Source organism: Astatotilapia calliptera, chromosome 6, assembly GCF_964374335.1.
Source record: "Astatotilapia calliptera chromosome 6, fAstCal68.1, whole genome shotgun sequence".
Taxonomy (NCBI): Eukaryota; Metazoa; Chordata; class Actinopteri; order Cichliformes; family Cichlidae; genus Astatotilapia; species Astatotilapia calliptera.
The window spans coordinates 3,355,635-3,371,500 of NC_137427.1; the positions used below are offsets into that span (position 1 = coordinate 3,355,635).

A 15,866-nucleotide genomic window follows, 5' to 3' on the forward strand; every position below is an offset into this window, starting at 1 on the left:
GTAAAAGCTTAGAAGGAATCACAAATCCAGCGTCTTTACTAAGCATCAAACAGCTCGGTTACATTTACAAGGTCAGAGGTCATGTTTTGGTTGCAAACTTCCAGACCTGGAATTTTTTTTTTATGCCAGCATGCTTCAGGAGAGAAAACTAACTTCCCTGTTTTAAAAAGTTAAGCGTGTGGGCCTGCTGTATGTGTTTCCTGAATGTTTAATGTCCGATCTGTTAATGGACTCCACTGAATTGTCATGGGCCGAGATCTGTGACTTATTTTTAGGGTAATTTACATATAAATTTAAGCAGAAAGGTATTCTTTCTTGTACCATTCTGGAATTTGTTTGATGCAGAATAACAACATCTCTTGTTGCTGTCCAGTTTAAATAGATCAAATCACATAAAGCACAGTGTTTCTCCTTCACTGTAATGTTTAAGGCTCTTTCTGTCTCTTCACAGACCATATACATGTTTTGCGCTCTGGCCGTCGTCTGCGATGACTACTTCGTCCCCTCCCTGGAGAAGTTATGTGAGGTATTAATCAAGATTTTCAAAATATAGTCACTCAGCTGGGGAACTTATGTTGAAGAGTCAAGAAATTTAAAGAGTTACAGTTTCAGATGAACCACAGATACTGATATTCAGAGCTGGATGTTTATTGCTGGCGTATTTGCTTTGACAAACACATTTGAACTCTATTTCATTTTTATTAAGTGCTTTTCCCATCTCCCAGAAAAAGGAACTCATCAGCACTGATACTGTCTTTGTCCTCGCAGAAGAAAGAAAGAAAGTTGTTTATGCCAGTTTTTATCCTGATAAGGAGTTTTCTTTCTCTGTTTTAAGACTTTAATGTACTTCGCCAGCATAAAAATAGCAGAATATCCGACTCACTCTTTGAATATGAATCGTCATGTTTGCCAAACAGGAATATTTTTCTGTTTTTTAGACTCTTTTTTGTAAAAACATGTTTTCTTTTGCCAGTAGCAGAGACCCTTTTTTCTGTATTTGATTGAGAAATAAACAACCAGACTCTGTGTATTTACTCATTAGCCCAAATTAGTTACATTTATTTATTCTCCCAAAATTTTTCTAAAATCCTTCAGTCTTGTCTGGATTTTGAAACTGCACCTTTTTCCCTGTTGAAATTTTCTTAATCTTCCGATCTGTTCCTTCTCAGCGTCTCAATCTCAGCGAGGACGTCGCAGGTGCAACCTTTATGGCCGCTGGCAGCTCGGCTCCGGAGCTCTTCACATCCATCATAGGTACAACATTTCTACGCCCATCCCTCCATCAGTCTACATCCTCTGCTCTAACTCTGACAGCTGGAGCTGCAGTGCTGCTTTAGGCAGGCAGCAGCCATGGCTTTGAATGCTTTTATCCCAAGACACATGCAGTGAACATGGCTTTAAATATTCAGAATCACTTAATGGCAAATACAGTGTTACTGGTGGGTGAAGGGTACTGTTAAATTTAGCTGCAATAAGTTATAAATATGTTATAAATATGTAAATGTGCCAAATGTGTTTAACATGCTTTATTTTGTTTAAGTTCAAGGTGACATATTCAGCTCATTTCCAGCTTTATAGTTTTACTCTAAGACTCTACTAGAGTAGCTTTGCTTGATTCACAGTTTGAAATAATCCTTATTTATCTGTTATTGGGCCTTGGTGCAGTGTTCAGGTTAACCTTAGCTCCTCTGTTTTAAACCTGCTTTCTTCTAAATGGCTGACATCCCCTCTCTGTACAGATACAAATAGATAGAGCAGGAAAAACGTATGAATCCGAGTGTTTGTAGCACTGTGAAGCTTTGGCTTTTGGCTCAAAAGAATTAGAATTTGAAATGTATCATCGTCAGAGAGTAAGGGAAAGTATAACAGGTCCACAGTGATGCTTTCTCTCTATCGTTAACATAAAGTGCAGCGCTGGGACACGCACCCCTCTGCTGGCACGTGTGTTTGAGTCAAGTACTTTGACAGTTGTGTGACATCTGTTTGTCACCACTGCAGATGCTACGTGTGCTCTGCTCTCGGTGGACCTCATCGTGTGTGTGTGTGTGTGTGTGTGTGTGTGTGTGTGTGTGTGTGTGTGTGTGTGTGTGTGTGTGTGTGCGCGTGTTGGCTCACTCTCCCTGCAGGAGTTTTTATCACCCGTGGCGACGTCGGCGTCGGGACCATCGTGGGCTCAGCCGTCTTCAACATCCTCTGCATCATCGGCGTGTGTGGCTTCTTCGCCGGCCAGGTATGATGTCATAGCAGCGTTACACTGGCTGAGCTCGCTGCTGACCCGGTGGCATTTTCACAGCGCGCAACCGGCGGCCTAATGTCACCTTTAAATACCGAGCAACCACAGAGTGGTAGAGGGTGAATTCATGTTTATGCGAGGAGTGCACGCTGTTCGTTTGCGCTTTAATGTCACAGATGTTAGCTGTGGCACGCTTAGCGGGGAGTTCATTTTTATACATATTCTGCATCATTTCAAAGTAAATATTAAAATGCTGTAATGTCAGGAGATAAACATGATGAAAACGAACAAATCAGGAATCACGCTTGTGTTTTATATTTGATTCTTTTCTGGAGCTTTTGTATTTTTGTTTGTTTCTTTTAATTCCCTGCCTTGCTCAGACACATTTAAAACATCATGTCAGTGTGATTACAAGAGGCTGTTTGTATCTTTTTTCTACTTTACCTCACTGGTTTTGTGTATTTTACATGAGATACAGAGATAGCATCACGTAGAGCAGCCTCTCTCTGATGCTATCTGACATGCCTGGGACATGGAAATGAGCAAAGTACAAGGATAAGCTCTCTGCTCTGAAAAATATATGTGCTGGACTCCAAACAGTGATGCAATCCCAGATTGTGGATTATGTAATCATACTTGGATAATGAGGGGGAAAGACAGGCACTGGGATGGAGCTCGGAGGGGGCTCGGAGGGGGCAGTGAAATCATCTTCGGTTCCACCCAGTGCACCTCGCCGCTGCTTACCTTTAGCTAGATGTTTGTAGCAGGTTCCTTCTACAAAGTCAAACCCAGTAAAAGCAAACATTTTGTTGGGATCCAACTTTACGATTCCACAGCTGGGAGTGGCACATTCAAGATGTGACCCCCTGACCCTCCACTTATATATACAGTGAGCGCTGTGTGGGAGCGTGTTACAGCGTTAGTCACGGCATCGTGGGCCCCTGCGTTATATCTGATTACATAAAGTCGGTAAACACAGCGGCTCTTTTTCTATGTAGGATGCTAACCTGCAATTGCCTTTTTCAGTGGCTGTGATTCAAAAGGTTAACTTAAGACCTCCTGTGTTTACATCAGTATGGTAATGATGTCAGAAGGCTGAGTGTTTCTGTACGAGAGCAGAAACTGATGCGGGATACTTTCAGTGTGCTTATCTCTCAGTTTTCCTTTTTTCCCCTCACAGGCGGTGAAGCTGTCTCACTGGGCTCTACTCCGAGATTCGATTTATTACACGTTTTCTGTCACTGCCCTCATTGCGGTAAGAGCTTATACTGCAGAGTCACGTGTAGATGCACAGTTCACATGATCAAGTGTGGAGTAAGTGCAGGAAGAGGCACTCATGCAGTCACTTACTGAGCCAATTTACAGGGCAGGTCATAGTTAGCAGCTTTACAGTCACTACACATTTGCACTTTCTACCTCAGCAGTGTAGCTTTAAGTGTAGGTTTCTCTCCCACAATGCAATGCACAAAGGCAATGGAGTGGTAGGATGTATGCTTACTCAAGTACTGCATAGTTTCAAGTCAACTTTTGTGCAACTTTTTGTGGGGAAATATTGATCTTTTGACTCCATTGCATCTATTTGTTACTTTAAAGATTATACAAAACAATATTAGTTATTCGAAGTATGATGATATGTTGAAAACTAAATTAGCCTTACCTCAATGAACTACAGCAATGAAATAACACTTGCATGTTAATGTGGGAAACCAGTGGCTGACTTATGTTTCCTGTACAGTAGAATAAACTGGAGTGTCTCTCACGTTTAAAGGGAATGGGCCTCTTTGTTTCTTCCTGTCCAACATGTTTATATTAGCTAATCTGAACAATTTGCTTTTTAGATATTTTTATTTCTAACGAAAAAATAAACTGAGCAAAGAAACCAAAACAGGAGGAAAGTAGATGGGTGTCCTCAGGTGGGACGGTTTTCTTTTTAAAACAAAAAACAAGGCTTGGTCTGCAGTAACCGAGGAGGCGAATGTTGTTTCACCTGAGACACAGAATGTGGATCAAAGAAAAAGAAAGAAAAGGTGCGACATGAGTGTTTCTGTCCAACAAGGAGCACCAACACAAAAAAGATGTTTAAACACCGCTGAGCTCTCAGACCAGGGCGAGAAACTCACAGCAGACATTGCATTTTTTAAGCTAATCTGTGATTACTATTACAATTACCTATGTTACCGAATTAATGTTGTTATACAGTTTTACTTTGCCATCTTTGAGTAGCATAGACGGTGCTGTTGGAGGCAGTTTCTCCAGGACTGATGTGGCTTCAGAGGCCATGCATCTAAAATGCATTTAGGCCACGTGATGTCTTAAGAGACCATAACTCTCCTACGACAGCTTTTCAGACCTGATGCAAATAAACCTTTATTAATCTAAGCAGAGGGAGGAGGGCATGATTGCTAATGAAATCAAGCTTACAGCCCGTAGAGGCTCCTTTGGGATTTTTGTAGGGATTTAAATGATCTCATCAAAATGCAAACAAACAAAAAATCTGTAAATAATGACAAAAAATAAAAAAAACAATTAATAGTAAGAAGAAGACCAATAATAAGATAAGATAAGATAACCTTTATTAGTCCCACACGTGGGAAATTTGTTTTGTCACAGCAGGAAGTGGACAGTGCAAAAGTTATGAGGCAAAAATTAGAATACAATAAGAATAAATACAGTACACAACTGTACAGAATAGAATAAAATAAAATACTATATACAGTAGAATACAATAAAATAAATATACAATAAGATAAAAATAGAATACAAATACAAATACTATATACAACTGAGTAAAAATACAACGATGACAGAAAGGATTATTGCACTTAGTATTATTGCATATGTATGGATGTGTGTGCTTGATCAGTTAAAGTCTTTATTATGGAGTCTGACAGCAGTGGGGAGGAAAGACCTGCGAAATCTCTCCGTCCCACACCGTGGGTGCCGCAGTCTCCCACTGAAGGAGCTGCTCAGTGCTGTCACAGTTTGCTGCATGGGGTGGGAGATGTTGTCCATCAGGGATGACAGCTTAGCCGCCGTTCTCCTGTCACTCACCACCTCCACTGGGTCCAGAGGGCATCCTAGAACAGAGCTGGCCCTTCGGATCACCCTGTTCAGTCTCTTCCTGTCCCCAGCAGAGATGCTGCCGCCCCAGCAGACCACGCCATAAAAGATAGCAGAAGCCACCACAGAGTCATAGAAGGTCTTCAGGAGTGGGCCCTCCACTCCAAACGACCTGAGTCTCCGCAGCAGGTACAGCCTGCTCTGCCCTTTCCTGTAGAGGGCGTCTGAGTTATGAGTCCAGTCCAGTCTGTTGTTCAGATGAACACCAAGGTACCTGTAGCTGTCCACAGCCTCAATGTCCATACCTTGGATGTTCAGTGGTTGCAGTGGAGAATGCTTGTGCCTGCGGAAGTCTACCACCAGCTCCTTGGTTTTACTGGCGTTGATCTGGAGGTAGTTCAGCTGGCACCAGTCCACAAAGTCTTGGGTCAGACCTCTGTACTCCTTGTCGTCCCCATCAGTGATGAGGCCGACTATTGCAGAGTCATCAGAGAACTTCTAGAGATCGCAGTATTTCGTTTAAACATGTTTGCATGTGTTCTGTTTGCATGAAATAATCATTATGCACACTTTACAAACAGCTTTGTGTGTCGACGCTGTGAAAGAGTCTTACTGGATGATATTCGTGACTACAGATTAGTTATTAAAAAGCTATTGATATTAAATTATACATTGGATTAGCCGATGGTTTCCAGCAACTGTGACTCTCCCGAAGGACTCTTTACCTGCATGCAACCAAAGCCTGCTCAGTGATTGGCCAATAAACAGAAACCAGAGAGACTGTGATGTCACACATCATGTCCCTTAAATGCAGGTTTGCATATTCATTTACAAATAACTGAACTGAGCTGTTCTGCACAGATGCAGAACCTTGCATAAAAAGCATGAAAACAAAATTCATATTTTTTAGTTATCGGTGCAGAAATGGTTTAACAACTGATATGTAACTAACATCAGTTACATAAAACTGTAACTGAGTAGCTGAAGCTGTAGAATAATAACGCCCTGCTCCACATCCTCATATTAATGATCCAATAACTTATTATTATACTTTTAAATAGTTATAATTTTATATTTACAGGACATCTTTATAAAACTTCATAAAATCAGTCTAAGGGTTGTACATATTAAATGTTTACTGTTAATAAACCAGAGTACAGCTACTGCAAAGAACTTTTTTTCAGTGCTTTTCTATCCTTCATAAATTTTAGCCCCGTGGTGTATGATATTTCAACTTTTTACATAACTTTTAAATGTATTATATTTGTATTTGTCAGTGTCATATTCCATTTGTTTCTTTTGGCATTCTTAGCTGGGTCTGCCCCCTAGCGGCAGAGATGCTGAACTGCAGGATTTAATTAAACTCCCACGTACTTCCTCCACCTAATGACCCCCTTGTGTCCTCTTTGTCTTTGCATCTTTAGTTCATCTACGATGAGCAGGTGTGCTGGTGCGTATTGACATTTACCATAAAACTCTAAATATATATGACTGAGCTTTTGAAATGGAAAGAGTGACTGTGAAACCTTTTGCTTGTGTTTGTGTGCAGGTGGGAATCTCTTGTCCTGATCCTGATGTATGCGGTCTACATCCTCATCATGAAGTGAGTGTCAGCTTCAGAGAGTTAAACAGCTGGTTGCAGTGATTTACTGAGTCTGTCATCGTTTGTTACTGCCAGGTTCAACGGCCGGGCCCATCGCTACTTCGACCGTCGAAAGAAAGGCTCGGTGAATCTGGCCAATGGGCTCACGGGAAGCACTGATCTGGAGGACGTCACGTGTGACGCCACTGCAGTCCTGCTTAAAAAAGGTATCAGAGCCTCTTCTGCTTGTCCTCTAAAGTGTCTCAGTGGGTTGCAGTTGTTCATCTCTGCACACTGAAATTTGCATAAATATAAAAGCCGCAGGAGCACTTTCCTTCTATTTTGATTCTGCTCTGTGTTAAGCAGGCAAAGGGTGAGGACAGTACCAAAGGACTACTTGTGCAGACTCTAAGATTTTGTATTCGGTGATTATGACCCTCTGTTTGAACACCGAGCTTCTTTCCATCCAGGAAACAAGCCAGCGTAAAGACGTTTGCAGAGAAGTTTGAATAAACTGGTAAACTGAATTCATTTACCTTCTCCAACCAAATAAGCAACCCAGTAGCCTTCCCGGCGTGTCTCTTTAAGAGCTTGAGAGTTGCTTTGGATGCTAGGAATGTCAAAGAGTCAGCCGTTTTGTTTGCCGTCTGCAGCTTTCTCTCTGCCCTCAAAAATAAGTTACAGCTTGAGAACAACAGAAGAGAGGACTGCAAGATGCTGGCACAGCCTGCTCTGTCAGCTCGTTTTGCACCTGATACTCTGAATGCTGCCCCAGTGAGAAACAGTCGCCCTCCTCACTTGTTACTGGGCAAAACAGTTTCAAGGAAATGCTCACAAAATGTCTTCCTGGACAGTAATTTTCCCCCTTTTCCCACCCAATGAGCATGATTTTATATCGGCATGATTTTATAATAGCTATTGATTCATATTCATGTGCAGAACCTGCATTTTTTCCAGGTTAGGTTGGACCTGATCTGATCTTTGGTTTTGCGTTTATCTCGAGGCTCCTTAAGGATTTTGATGCCGTTCTCGTGGACGTATCTCTGCAGCTTTGCAATGACGTCAGGGACAGTGCCCTCGACAAACTGGTGGTGTTCCAACAGTAGAGGGCTCACACTCCTCAGCTGTAGACATAGACCTGGCATAGACTTTCAGGGCACTGGTGAGGGAAGTCGAATCCTGCATTCAGAAGAAACAATGCTGTTTTCATCCTGGTGATGGAGTCGACCAGCTCTTTATTCTCTTGGAGATATTTGAGGGTGTGTGGGAGTTTCACCAACCAGCCTACATGTGCTTTATGGACTTGGAAAAGGAATTTGACCACCATACTTCCCAACATTCAGCCCCTGTACAAGAGAGCTTAATCTGCATTAGCAGCAATAAGTCAGGCTTGTTCCTGCCCTTTGTCCAAGATTCTCTTCATAACTTTTAAGACTTTTATGGGTTTGGTGGTCTCAGAATGTCATCTCTACTTTTTTGCCAATGATGTACTTCCCTTGGCTTTATTGAACTATGCCCCCTGGGCGAGGTGTTCCAGTCATTATAAACCATGAGGAAGCATTGGTGGAGACCCAGGAGACCATGGGGAGATTATGTTTCTCAGTTTAGGAATGTCTCATTATCTCCTAGAAGACTTGGAAAAGGGGGCTGCAGAGAGGGATGTCTGGGCATTTCTGCTTGGATGGTTGACCTGGACTTGGATAAGCCAGAGAAAATCAGTGGATGGAGAGATATAATTAATTAATGAATTAATTTTTGGGGGGTTGGGTTGAGGCAATGATGCAACTTGCTGTCTGTGCAGATATGACTCCAGGCTTGTACTTCACTGTGCCTCCATACTGTGTGTTTTACAAACAACAGCTAAGATTTTCCAATCCAGCGAGATTTTATATTTAATGTTTTATCGGCTCAAACGTATTTTTCTGTTTTTTATTTTTTAGCGAACTTCCACTGCACGCCGTCTGTGCTGATGGTGGATGAGTTGCTGTCTGCCTACCCCCACCAGCTGTCTTTCTCTGAGGCCGGCATGAGGATCATGATCACCAGTCATTTCTCCCCGAGAACCCGGCTCACCATGGCCTCTCGGATGCTGATCAATGAGGTACTTACACACTGAACTATTCTTGGATGTGTGGTTTCAGATGCTCCTCACATACTTAGGAGAAATATAAATTTGTCAACTAAAGTTAGCCTGAAAAATTGCCCAAATCCAGAGTCTTAGCATAAATACAAACCAAATAATTGGGTCTGGGTTTAGCAGAAGATGAAATAAGACGTGGAATGAATGCTAATTGTCTTTTGGATATCTCAGACACCTGTCTGCTGCAGACTGAAGTTTCAGCTTAAATCCAAAGGAAACAACCACAGTTGGAAAGAATATTTATTTCTACCTCAGAGAAATATTTTCCTGTTTTGTATTTTATGCATAATGACAAAATAATTCACGAGAGCAATGCAAAGTGTCCAAATGATTGTTTTAATGTTCCAGAGACAAAGACTGATCAACACCACGGAGACTCGAGTCAATCGCATCACGAATGGTGACTCTGAGTCTGCAGCCAGGGCGCAAGGGAGGCGGGGCCTAGAGAATGGGATGGGCGGAGTCGAGCAGGGTGTGAACGGGAGGTGCAGACTTCAGCGGCTGGAGAATGAGACGGAGAATGAAAATGAGGACAACGAGAACAATGAGAATGACGAGGAAGGAGAGGAAGAGGATGACAAAGAGGGCCCCCTGGTGCCCTTTAAAGTTCCAGGTACATGAGACGATCTGGCTCTCAGCAAATGTTCATTTTAGCATCGTGTAACGTTAAACCCTGACTACATCTTATTCATTCCAGCGGGTGTGTGTAACAAGCTCAAGTGGCTGATCATGTGGCCGTTGTCCCTGCTTCTGTTCTTCACGGTGCCCAACTGTGGCAAGCGCCGCTGGGAGAGGTGGTTCATGGTCTCCTTCTTCACAGCCACCATCTGGATCGCCGGCCTCTCGTACATCATGGTGTGGATGGTGAGTCCAGTCAGGCTCGCTCAACCACCTCCTGATCCTTTCCCTCTAAACATGGAGACAGTTTCTTTCAAGACTATTAAAACTGTGTTTTTAGAAACGTCTAAATGATTTCATCCTTTTGACTTATGTAATGCTGCAGTCACACTAGAGAAAACACTGGTTGGGAGACGGCAACACGGCCAAAATTGTTTCAGCCATCTGCAGTTAACTTTCAGCCTCATTGCCTTGGAGATGGAGACAATCTGTCCACGGTTTGGAACTGAATGGGGTCAAGTCGCTAATTGCATTCAATCTGTTTGTGATAAACATCACAAATGTGTTTTCATCTATATACATAAAAGTTCACATTAATATTTACATTCACAGTCCAGCCAGAACCTCGTAGATTTGATACAAAAATGTCTATAAATAGTGAGTCGTTTCTAACACTGACACACAGCTGTCATTATGGAAAACACACACATCCTTCGATTAAGTGCAGAAACAGAGGGAAACTCTCAGAATTGATTCATTTATCTTACCGCCCTGCGTAAGGAGGAATTCCCAGAGAGTCTGTCTCTTGAGACGATGTCTGTCTGTTCTCAGGTGACTGTGATTGGCTTTACTCTCGGCATCCCTGACGTCATCATGGGCATCACCTTCCTCGCAGCGGGCACCAGCGTCCCAGACTGCATGGCTAGTGTCATCGTGGCGCGGCAAGGTACGTTCACATAAGAAGTCCAGCGTCGCACAGCAGAGGTTTGCTCGTCGTAATCGCTTTGTCTCCCGACTGAACACAGACTTTGACAGTGTTTCTCTCCTCACCTCAGGTCTGGGAGACATGGCCATCTCCAACTCCATAGGCAGTAATGTGTTTGACATCCTGGTGGGTCTGGGTCTGCCCTGGGCGCTGCAAACGCTCTGCATCGAGACGGGCTCCATCGTGAGTGTTCCCTGCTCCGCTGGAGGAGCGTCTGCTGGAGCAGAAATGAGTTCATAAACAATGAGACTTTGTTTGTCACCAAACTGCATCACCGTGAACTGAGACGGTGTTATTTGTCTCATTACACTTTAGAATAAAACAAAAAAACTGCATTTTAAAGTCATTGGTGAAAATGATGTGAAAATGCGCCTCTTTCTCTGTTTCTTCAGATCGAACTTAACAGCAGAGGACTCATATACTCCGTGGCACTCCTACTGGCCTCAGTATTCTTCACAGTAAGTCACAGATTTCTGCAGCTAACATTTTTGAATGCACAGACTTGTGGAGCAATGATATGAAGGCGTCCCTCACAGCTTTAACTTATGTTTCCCTGCCCTGGGGTAAAGACAGCGCACGGCTGACATGAGGTTTAAACAAGTTGCACACACTCCTATGTCAACCACAGGTTTGAAATTAGTATATTTAGACAAGAGGAAGAGCAAGTTCACTTGCAGCCACATAAAACACCTAGTTTGACGTATCGACAAACGCGGGAATTTCAGAAAACTGAATGAAGGCTGTCAGATGTATACAGTGGGGCAAAAAAGTATTTAGTCAGCCACTGATTGTGCAAGTTCCCCCACTTAAAATGATGACAGAGGTCAGTAATTTGCACCAGAGGTACACTTCAACTGTGAGAGACAGAATGTGAAAAAAAAATCCATGAATCCACATGGTAGGATTTGTAAAGAATTTATTCGTAAATCAGGGTGGAAAATAAGTATTTGGTCACCTCAAACAAGGAAAATCTCTGGCTCTCACAGACCTGTAACGTCTTCTGTAAGAAGCTTTTCTGTCCCCCACTCGTTACCTGTATGAATGGCACCTGTTTGAGCTCATCATCTGTATAAAAGACACCTGTCCACAGCCTCAAACAGTCAGACTCCAAACTCCGCCATGGCCAAGACCAAAGAGCTTTCGAAGGACACCAGGAAAAGTATTGTAGACCTGCACCAGACTGGGAAGAGTGAATCTACAATAGGCAAGCAGCTTGGTGTGAAAAAATCAACTGTGGGAGCAATCATCAGAAAATTGAAGACATACAAGACCACTGATAATCTCCCTCGATCTGGGGCTCCACGCAAGATCTCATCCCGTGGGGTCAAAATGATCATGAGAACAGTGAGCAAAGATCCCAGAACCACACGGGGGGACCTGGTGAATGACCTGCAGAGAGCTGGGACCAAAGTAACAAAGGTCACCATCAGTAACACACTACAACGGCAGGGAATCAAATCCCGCAGTGCCAGACGTGTTCCGCTGCTGAAGCCAGTGCATGTCCAGGCCCGTCTGAAGTTTGCCAGAGAGCACATGGATGATACAGCAGAGGATTGGGAGAATGTCATGTGGTCAGATGAAACCAAAGTAGAACTTTTTGGTATAAACTCAACTCGTCGTGTTTGGAGGAAGAAGAATACTGAGTTGCATCCCAAGAACACCATACCTACTGTGAAGCATGGGGGTGGAAACATCATGCTATGGGGCTGTTTTTCTGCCAAGGGGACAGGACGACTGATCCGTGTTAAGGACAGAATGAATGGGGCCATGTATCGTGAGATTTTGAGCCAAAACCTCCTTCCATCAGTGAGAACTTTGAAGATGAAACGAGGCTGGGTCTTCCAACATGACAATGATCCAAAACACACCGCCCGGGCAACAAAGGAGTGGCTCCGTAAGAAGCATTTGAAAGTCCTGGAGTGGCCTAGCCAGTCTCCAGACCTCAACCCCATAGAAAATCTGTGGCGGGAGTTGAAAGTCCGTGTTGCTCGGCGACAGCCCCAAAACATCACTGCTCTCGAGAAGATCTGCATGGAGGAATGGGCCAAAATACCAGCTACTGTGTGTGCAAACCTGCTAAAGACCTATAATAAACGTTTGACCTCTGTTATTGCCAACAAAGGTTATGTTACAAAGTATTGAGTTGTATTTTTGTTATTGACCAAATACTTATTTTCCACCCTAATTTACCAATAAATTCTTTACAAATCCTACCATGTGAATTCATGGATTTTTTTTTCACATTCTGTCTCTCACAGTTGAAGTGTACCTCTGGTGCAAATTACTGACCTCTGTCATCATTTTAGGTGGGGGAACTTGCACAATCGGTGGCTGACTAAATACTTTTTTGCTCCACTGTATAAGTATGCAAAGAAGTGCAAATACCTAAAACTGAAACATGACCTGAAGTAAACAGCTGGACTTGAGCTGGACCGACTGTTCCTGGGAGGTCCGGACAAACTAATAAAGGCTTTGCATTGTAGCTCTTTTAAGTCAGGAATTGTTTCATAGTTGCATCCACTCTTCTTATCTTTGTGCGGTGTGTCTCTAATCGTGTCTTCTTCGTTCAGGTCCTCGGCGTCCATTTGAACAAGTGGACTCTGGACTGGCGACTGGGCTTGGCCTGCCTCATCTTGTACGCCATCTTTCTGTCCTTCTCCGTCCTCATCGAGTTCAACGTTTTCACTTTCGTCAACCTCCCCATGTGCAGAGACATCCACTGACCCTCCCGCCTTCTCCTCTTCTTCTTCTTCTTCTTCTACTAATTCTTCCTCTGGCTGATGGGGGAACCTCACCTGGCTTCCAGTTTCATGGCACCTCCAAACAAAGTCCTACCTATTACTTAATAGAAAAATAGAGTTCTGTATGATTTATATTTGGTGCAATACACACGAGTGGCGGACAGAAGGACGTCGGATGTTTTGGGGTTATTTTCTGGAGGTGCGAAGAGAAAGTGCCAGCGGCGGGATTGCTGCCAATCATGTATAATGAACCAAAACGTTGGCTGGAGTGAACTTAACTGTATTAACGCCGACAATTAGGCTACTGTTGGTGAACAAGCTGCTACTGTAACTGACTGACTGAGGCGAGAAAAGAGAGAAGTCAGCGATTTTTAGCTGGATTGTTTGTTACTCTTTCTACAAGTTTGGATATAAAGCACACGATTAAGTAATTTTTAAGCAAAAACTGGCTTTCTGTGTATATATTAGAAGTACTTCTATCAGCTTTTGTGTGGAATCCTCTTATGCACAACTGGATCGGTCTTGCAAAGCCGAAATATTCTGTGTTTTCCTTTAGGCTCAAAATGCTTCAACATGTCTCCTTCCAGCCCACACAGCATGCTGTAACAGCCACAGCTCTAGCTTTGCACTGTCACAGAGATATTTATCACATAAAGTCTGCTCTTGGCTGTTTTGTTTTGTTTGTCGTACCTGAGTAGATGTGGGCTTTAAATTTTCCCACACAATGAAAGGGATCTACCTGGAACTGACATCCAGCACCGTCACTTTATGGATTAGAGATTTATTTCTTTTAATATTCTATTGCAAAGCGTCTGCAGGTAAACATGTAACTACTGAAGTTAAACTTCCCTGTAGGCGGTAGACGTCTCGTACTTTATTGAAAAGTTAGCTTTTAGTCTCAGTCGAGTGTAACGTTATTCCTTAAAGCCAAAAGTATTTTTAGATTAGCCGAACTTGTAGATTTGGACTTAAGAGTCGAATGCACAGCGTGTTTGTGTGTGTGTGTGCGTGAGTGAGCGCGTGCCACAATCTGGAGCAGATGCAAAGCATGCCGAGGATGTAACTGGGAAGACGTAATCGTGATTTATTTATGAATTAATTTATTCGAAGATCACGTCTGACCTCCAGTTTCAGCCTTTTGGATCGTGTACAGTGATTTCAGTGGAAGCTGTGTACAATGTACTGTACCTAATATATAATCTAAGTACTGGAAACTGACTTGATGTTGTTTATATTTAAGAATAGAACTTTATAATTTATAAGTTTTGTATAGTTTGGAAATGTTGCATTTATATTAGTTTAAACACAGTGGATTTGGAGACAAAGGATGGAAATGTCAGCCTTTACAAACCTCTCACATGTTCTGATATGTCGCCCTCACGTGTTAAATTAGGGATGAGATGCAGATGTAACGGATTTCTTTTCAGGAAAAACACCAGACTTTGAACTTTCACAACAGTGCTTCAATTACTGTGCCGTCTCTTGTATTTGAGGCTCGTGGCTGTTCTTCTCTGCGTATTTGAGCACCACTGTTAGAACATTATGGTCACATTGTTTCAGCATGTGTTCAAAGAAAATGTGGACTTTTTATTTCAGTTCTTGAATCTGATCAATTCAAAGCGTCCTGCAGTCACAGGATGGCGCTGTAGAGCTGCGCTATGCCTTCAGCGAGGCTGCGCTTTGGGTGTGTGGGGGGATATTTTCAGGTAGGCTACGTAGTGACATATACTGTTCGGTTTTGCATGCCTCTTTCATAGTTCTGATTATTTTGTGTGTAATTTTAATGCAACATCTTAAAGGCACTGTCTTGATTATGCTGTACATATCAGGAGGAATATGCTATCATAAACGCAGGTGTTGGAATAACTTCTGATGAGCAGTTATATTTGAGATATATACAGTATTTAGGATGTAGGCCTACAGCACTTAGTTTCAGCTAATTCTTGTCATTTTATGCTCATGTCTGTTAACTTGTTTGTAAATCCTCATTTTTGTTGATGAGGAGCTCTGGGCAGGGACAGATGGACACCTTCACCTTGTTCCCAGTGATCTTCTTGCAATAAATTGATTTACATACACATAATGTTTTCAGATGCATTTATGAGTCATCGTGGAGTCATCTTTAAACAGGAATCCAATGGAAAACAACACACAGCCTTACTGCTTCGGGAAACGAGAGGGTAGAATTGAGGTGTGTATTAACACAACGCCTCAAGCTTTGATCGAACATGACGACCAATTCATCCCAAAGTCAGGCCGTGCAATGCTCAAAGGAACTGCAAAAATTCAAGTGCTACATCTCAGGCTCTACAGGCCTCGGTTAGCATGTTAAGCATTAAAGTAATCAGAAAAAGACTGAACAAGCATCGGCTGTTTGTAAGCGTTGCAGGAAAAAACCTCTCTAAAAAGAAGATGGCAGTACGGCCACAGTTCTGTAACAACGTCCTTCTGACAGACGTTTGGCTGTAATGCAAAGCATCACATCTGGGGAACTCCAAACACAGCAT

General features: G+C 42.7%; 1 protein-coding gene across 1 annotated transcript in view; it reads left to right on the top strand.

Annotated features, from left to right (window-relative positions):
• Positions 1-15,437, top strand: part of LOC113023569 (sodium/potassium/calcium exchanger 3) — a 64,062-nt gene extending 48,625 nt beyond the window's left edge. The window contains exons 4-17 of the mRNA XM_080302629.1: positions 452-526; positions 1,170-1,254; positions 2,127-2,230; positions 3,414-3,488; positions 6,718-6,743; positions 6,843-6,896; positions 6,972-7,102; positions 8,816-8,976; positions 9,364-9,628; positions 9,713-9,879; positions 10,465-10,579; positions 10,689-10,801; positions 11,011-11,076; positions 13,189-15,437. Coding sequence (XP_080158755.1) covers positions 452-526; positions 1,170-1,254; positions 2,127-2,230; positions 3,414-3,488; positions 6,718-6,743; positions 6,843-6,896; positions 6,972-7,102; positions 8,816-8,976; positions 9,364-9,628; positions 9,713-9,879; positions 10,465-10,579; positions 10,689-10,801; positions 11,011-11,076; positions 13,189-13,341 — 1,590 coding nt within the window. The 3' untranslated portion in view covers positions 13,342-15,437. The remainder of the gene's footprint in view (positions 1-451; positions 527-1,169; positions 1,255-2,126; positions 2,231-3,413; positions 3,489-6,717; positions 6,744-6,842; positions 6,897-6,971; positions 7,103-8,815; positions 8,977-9,363; positions 9,629-9,712; positions 9,880-10,464; positions 10,580-10,688; positions 10,802-11,010; positions 11,077-13,188) is intronic.
• The last annotated feature ends 429 nt before the right edge of the window (positions 15,438-15,866 follow it).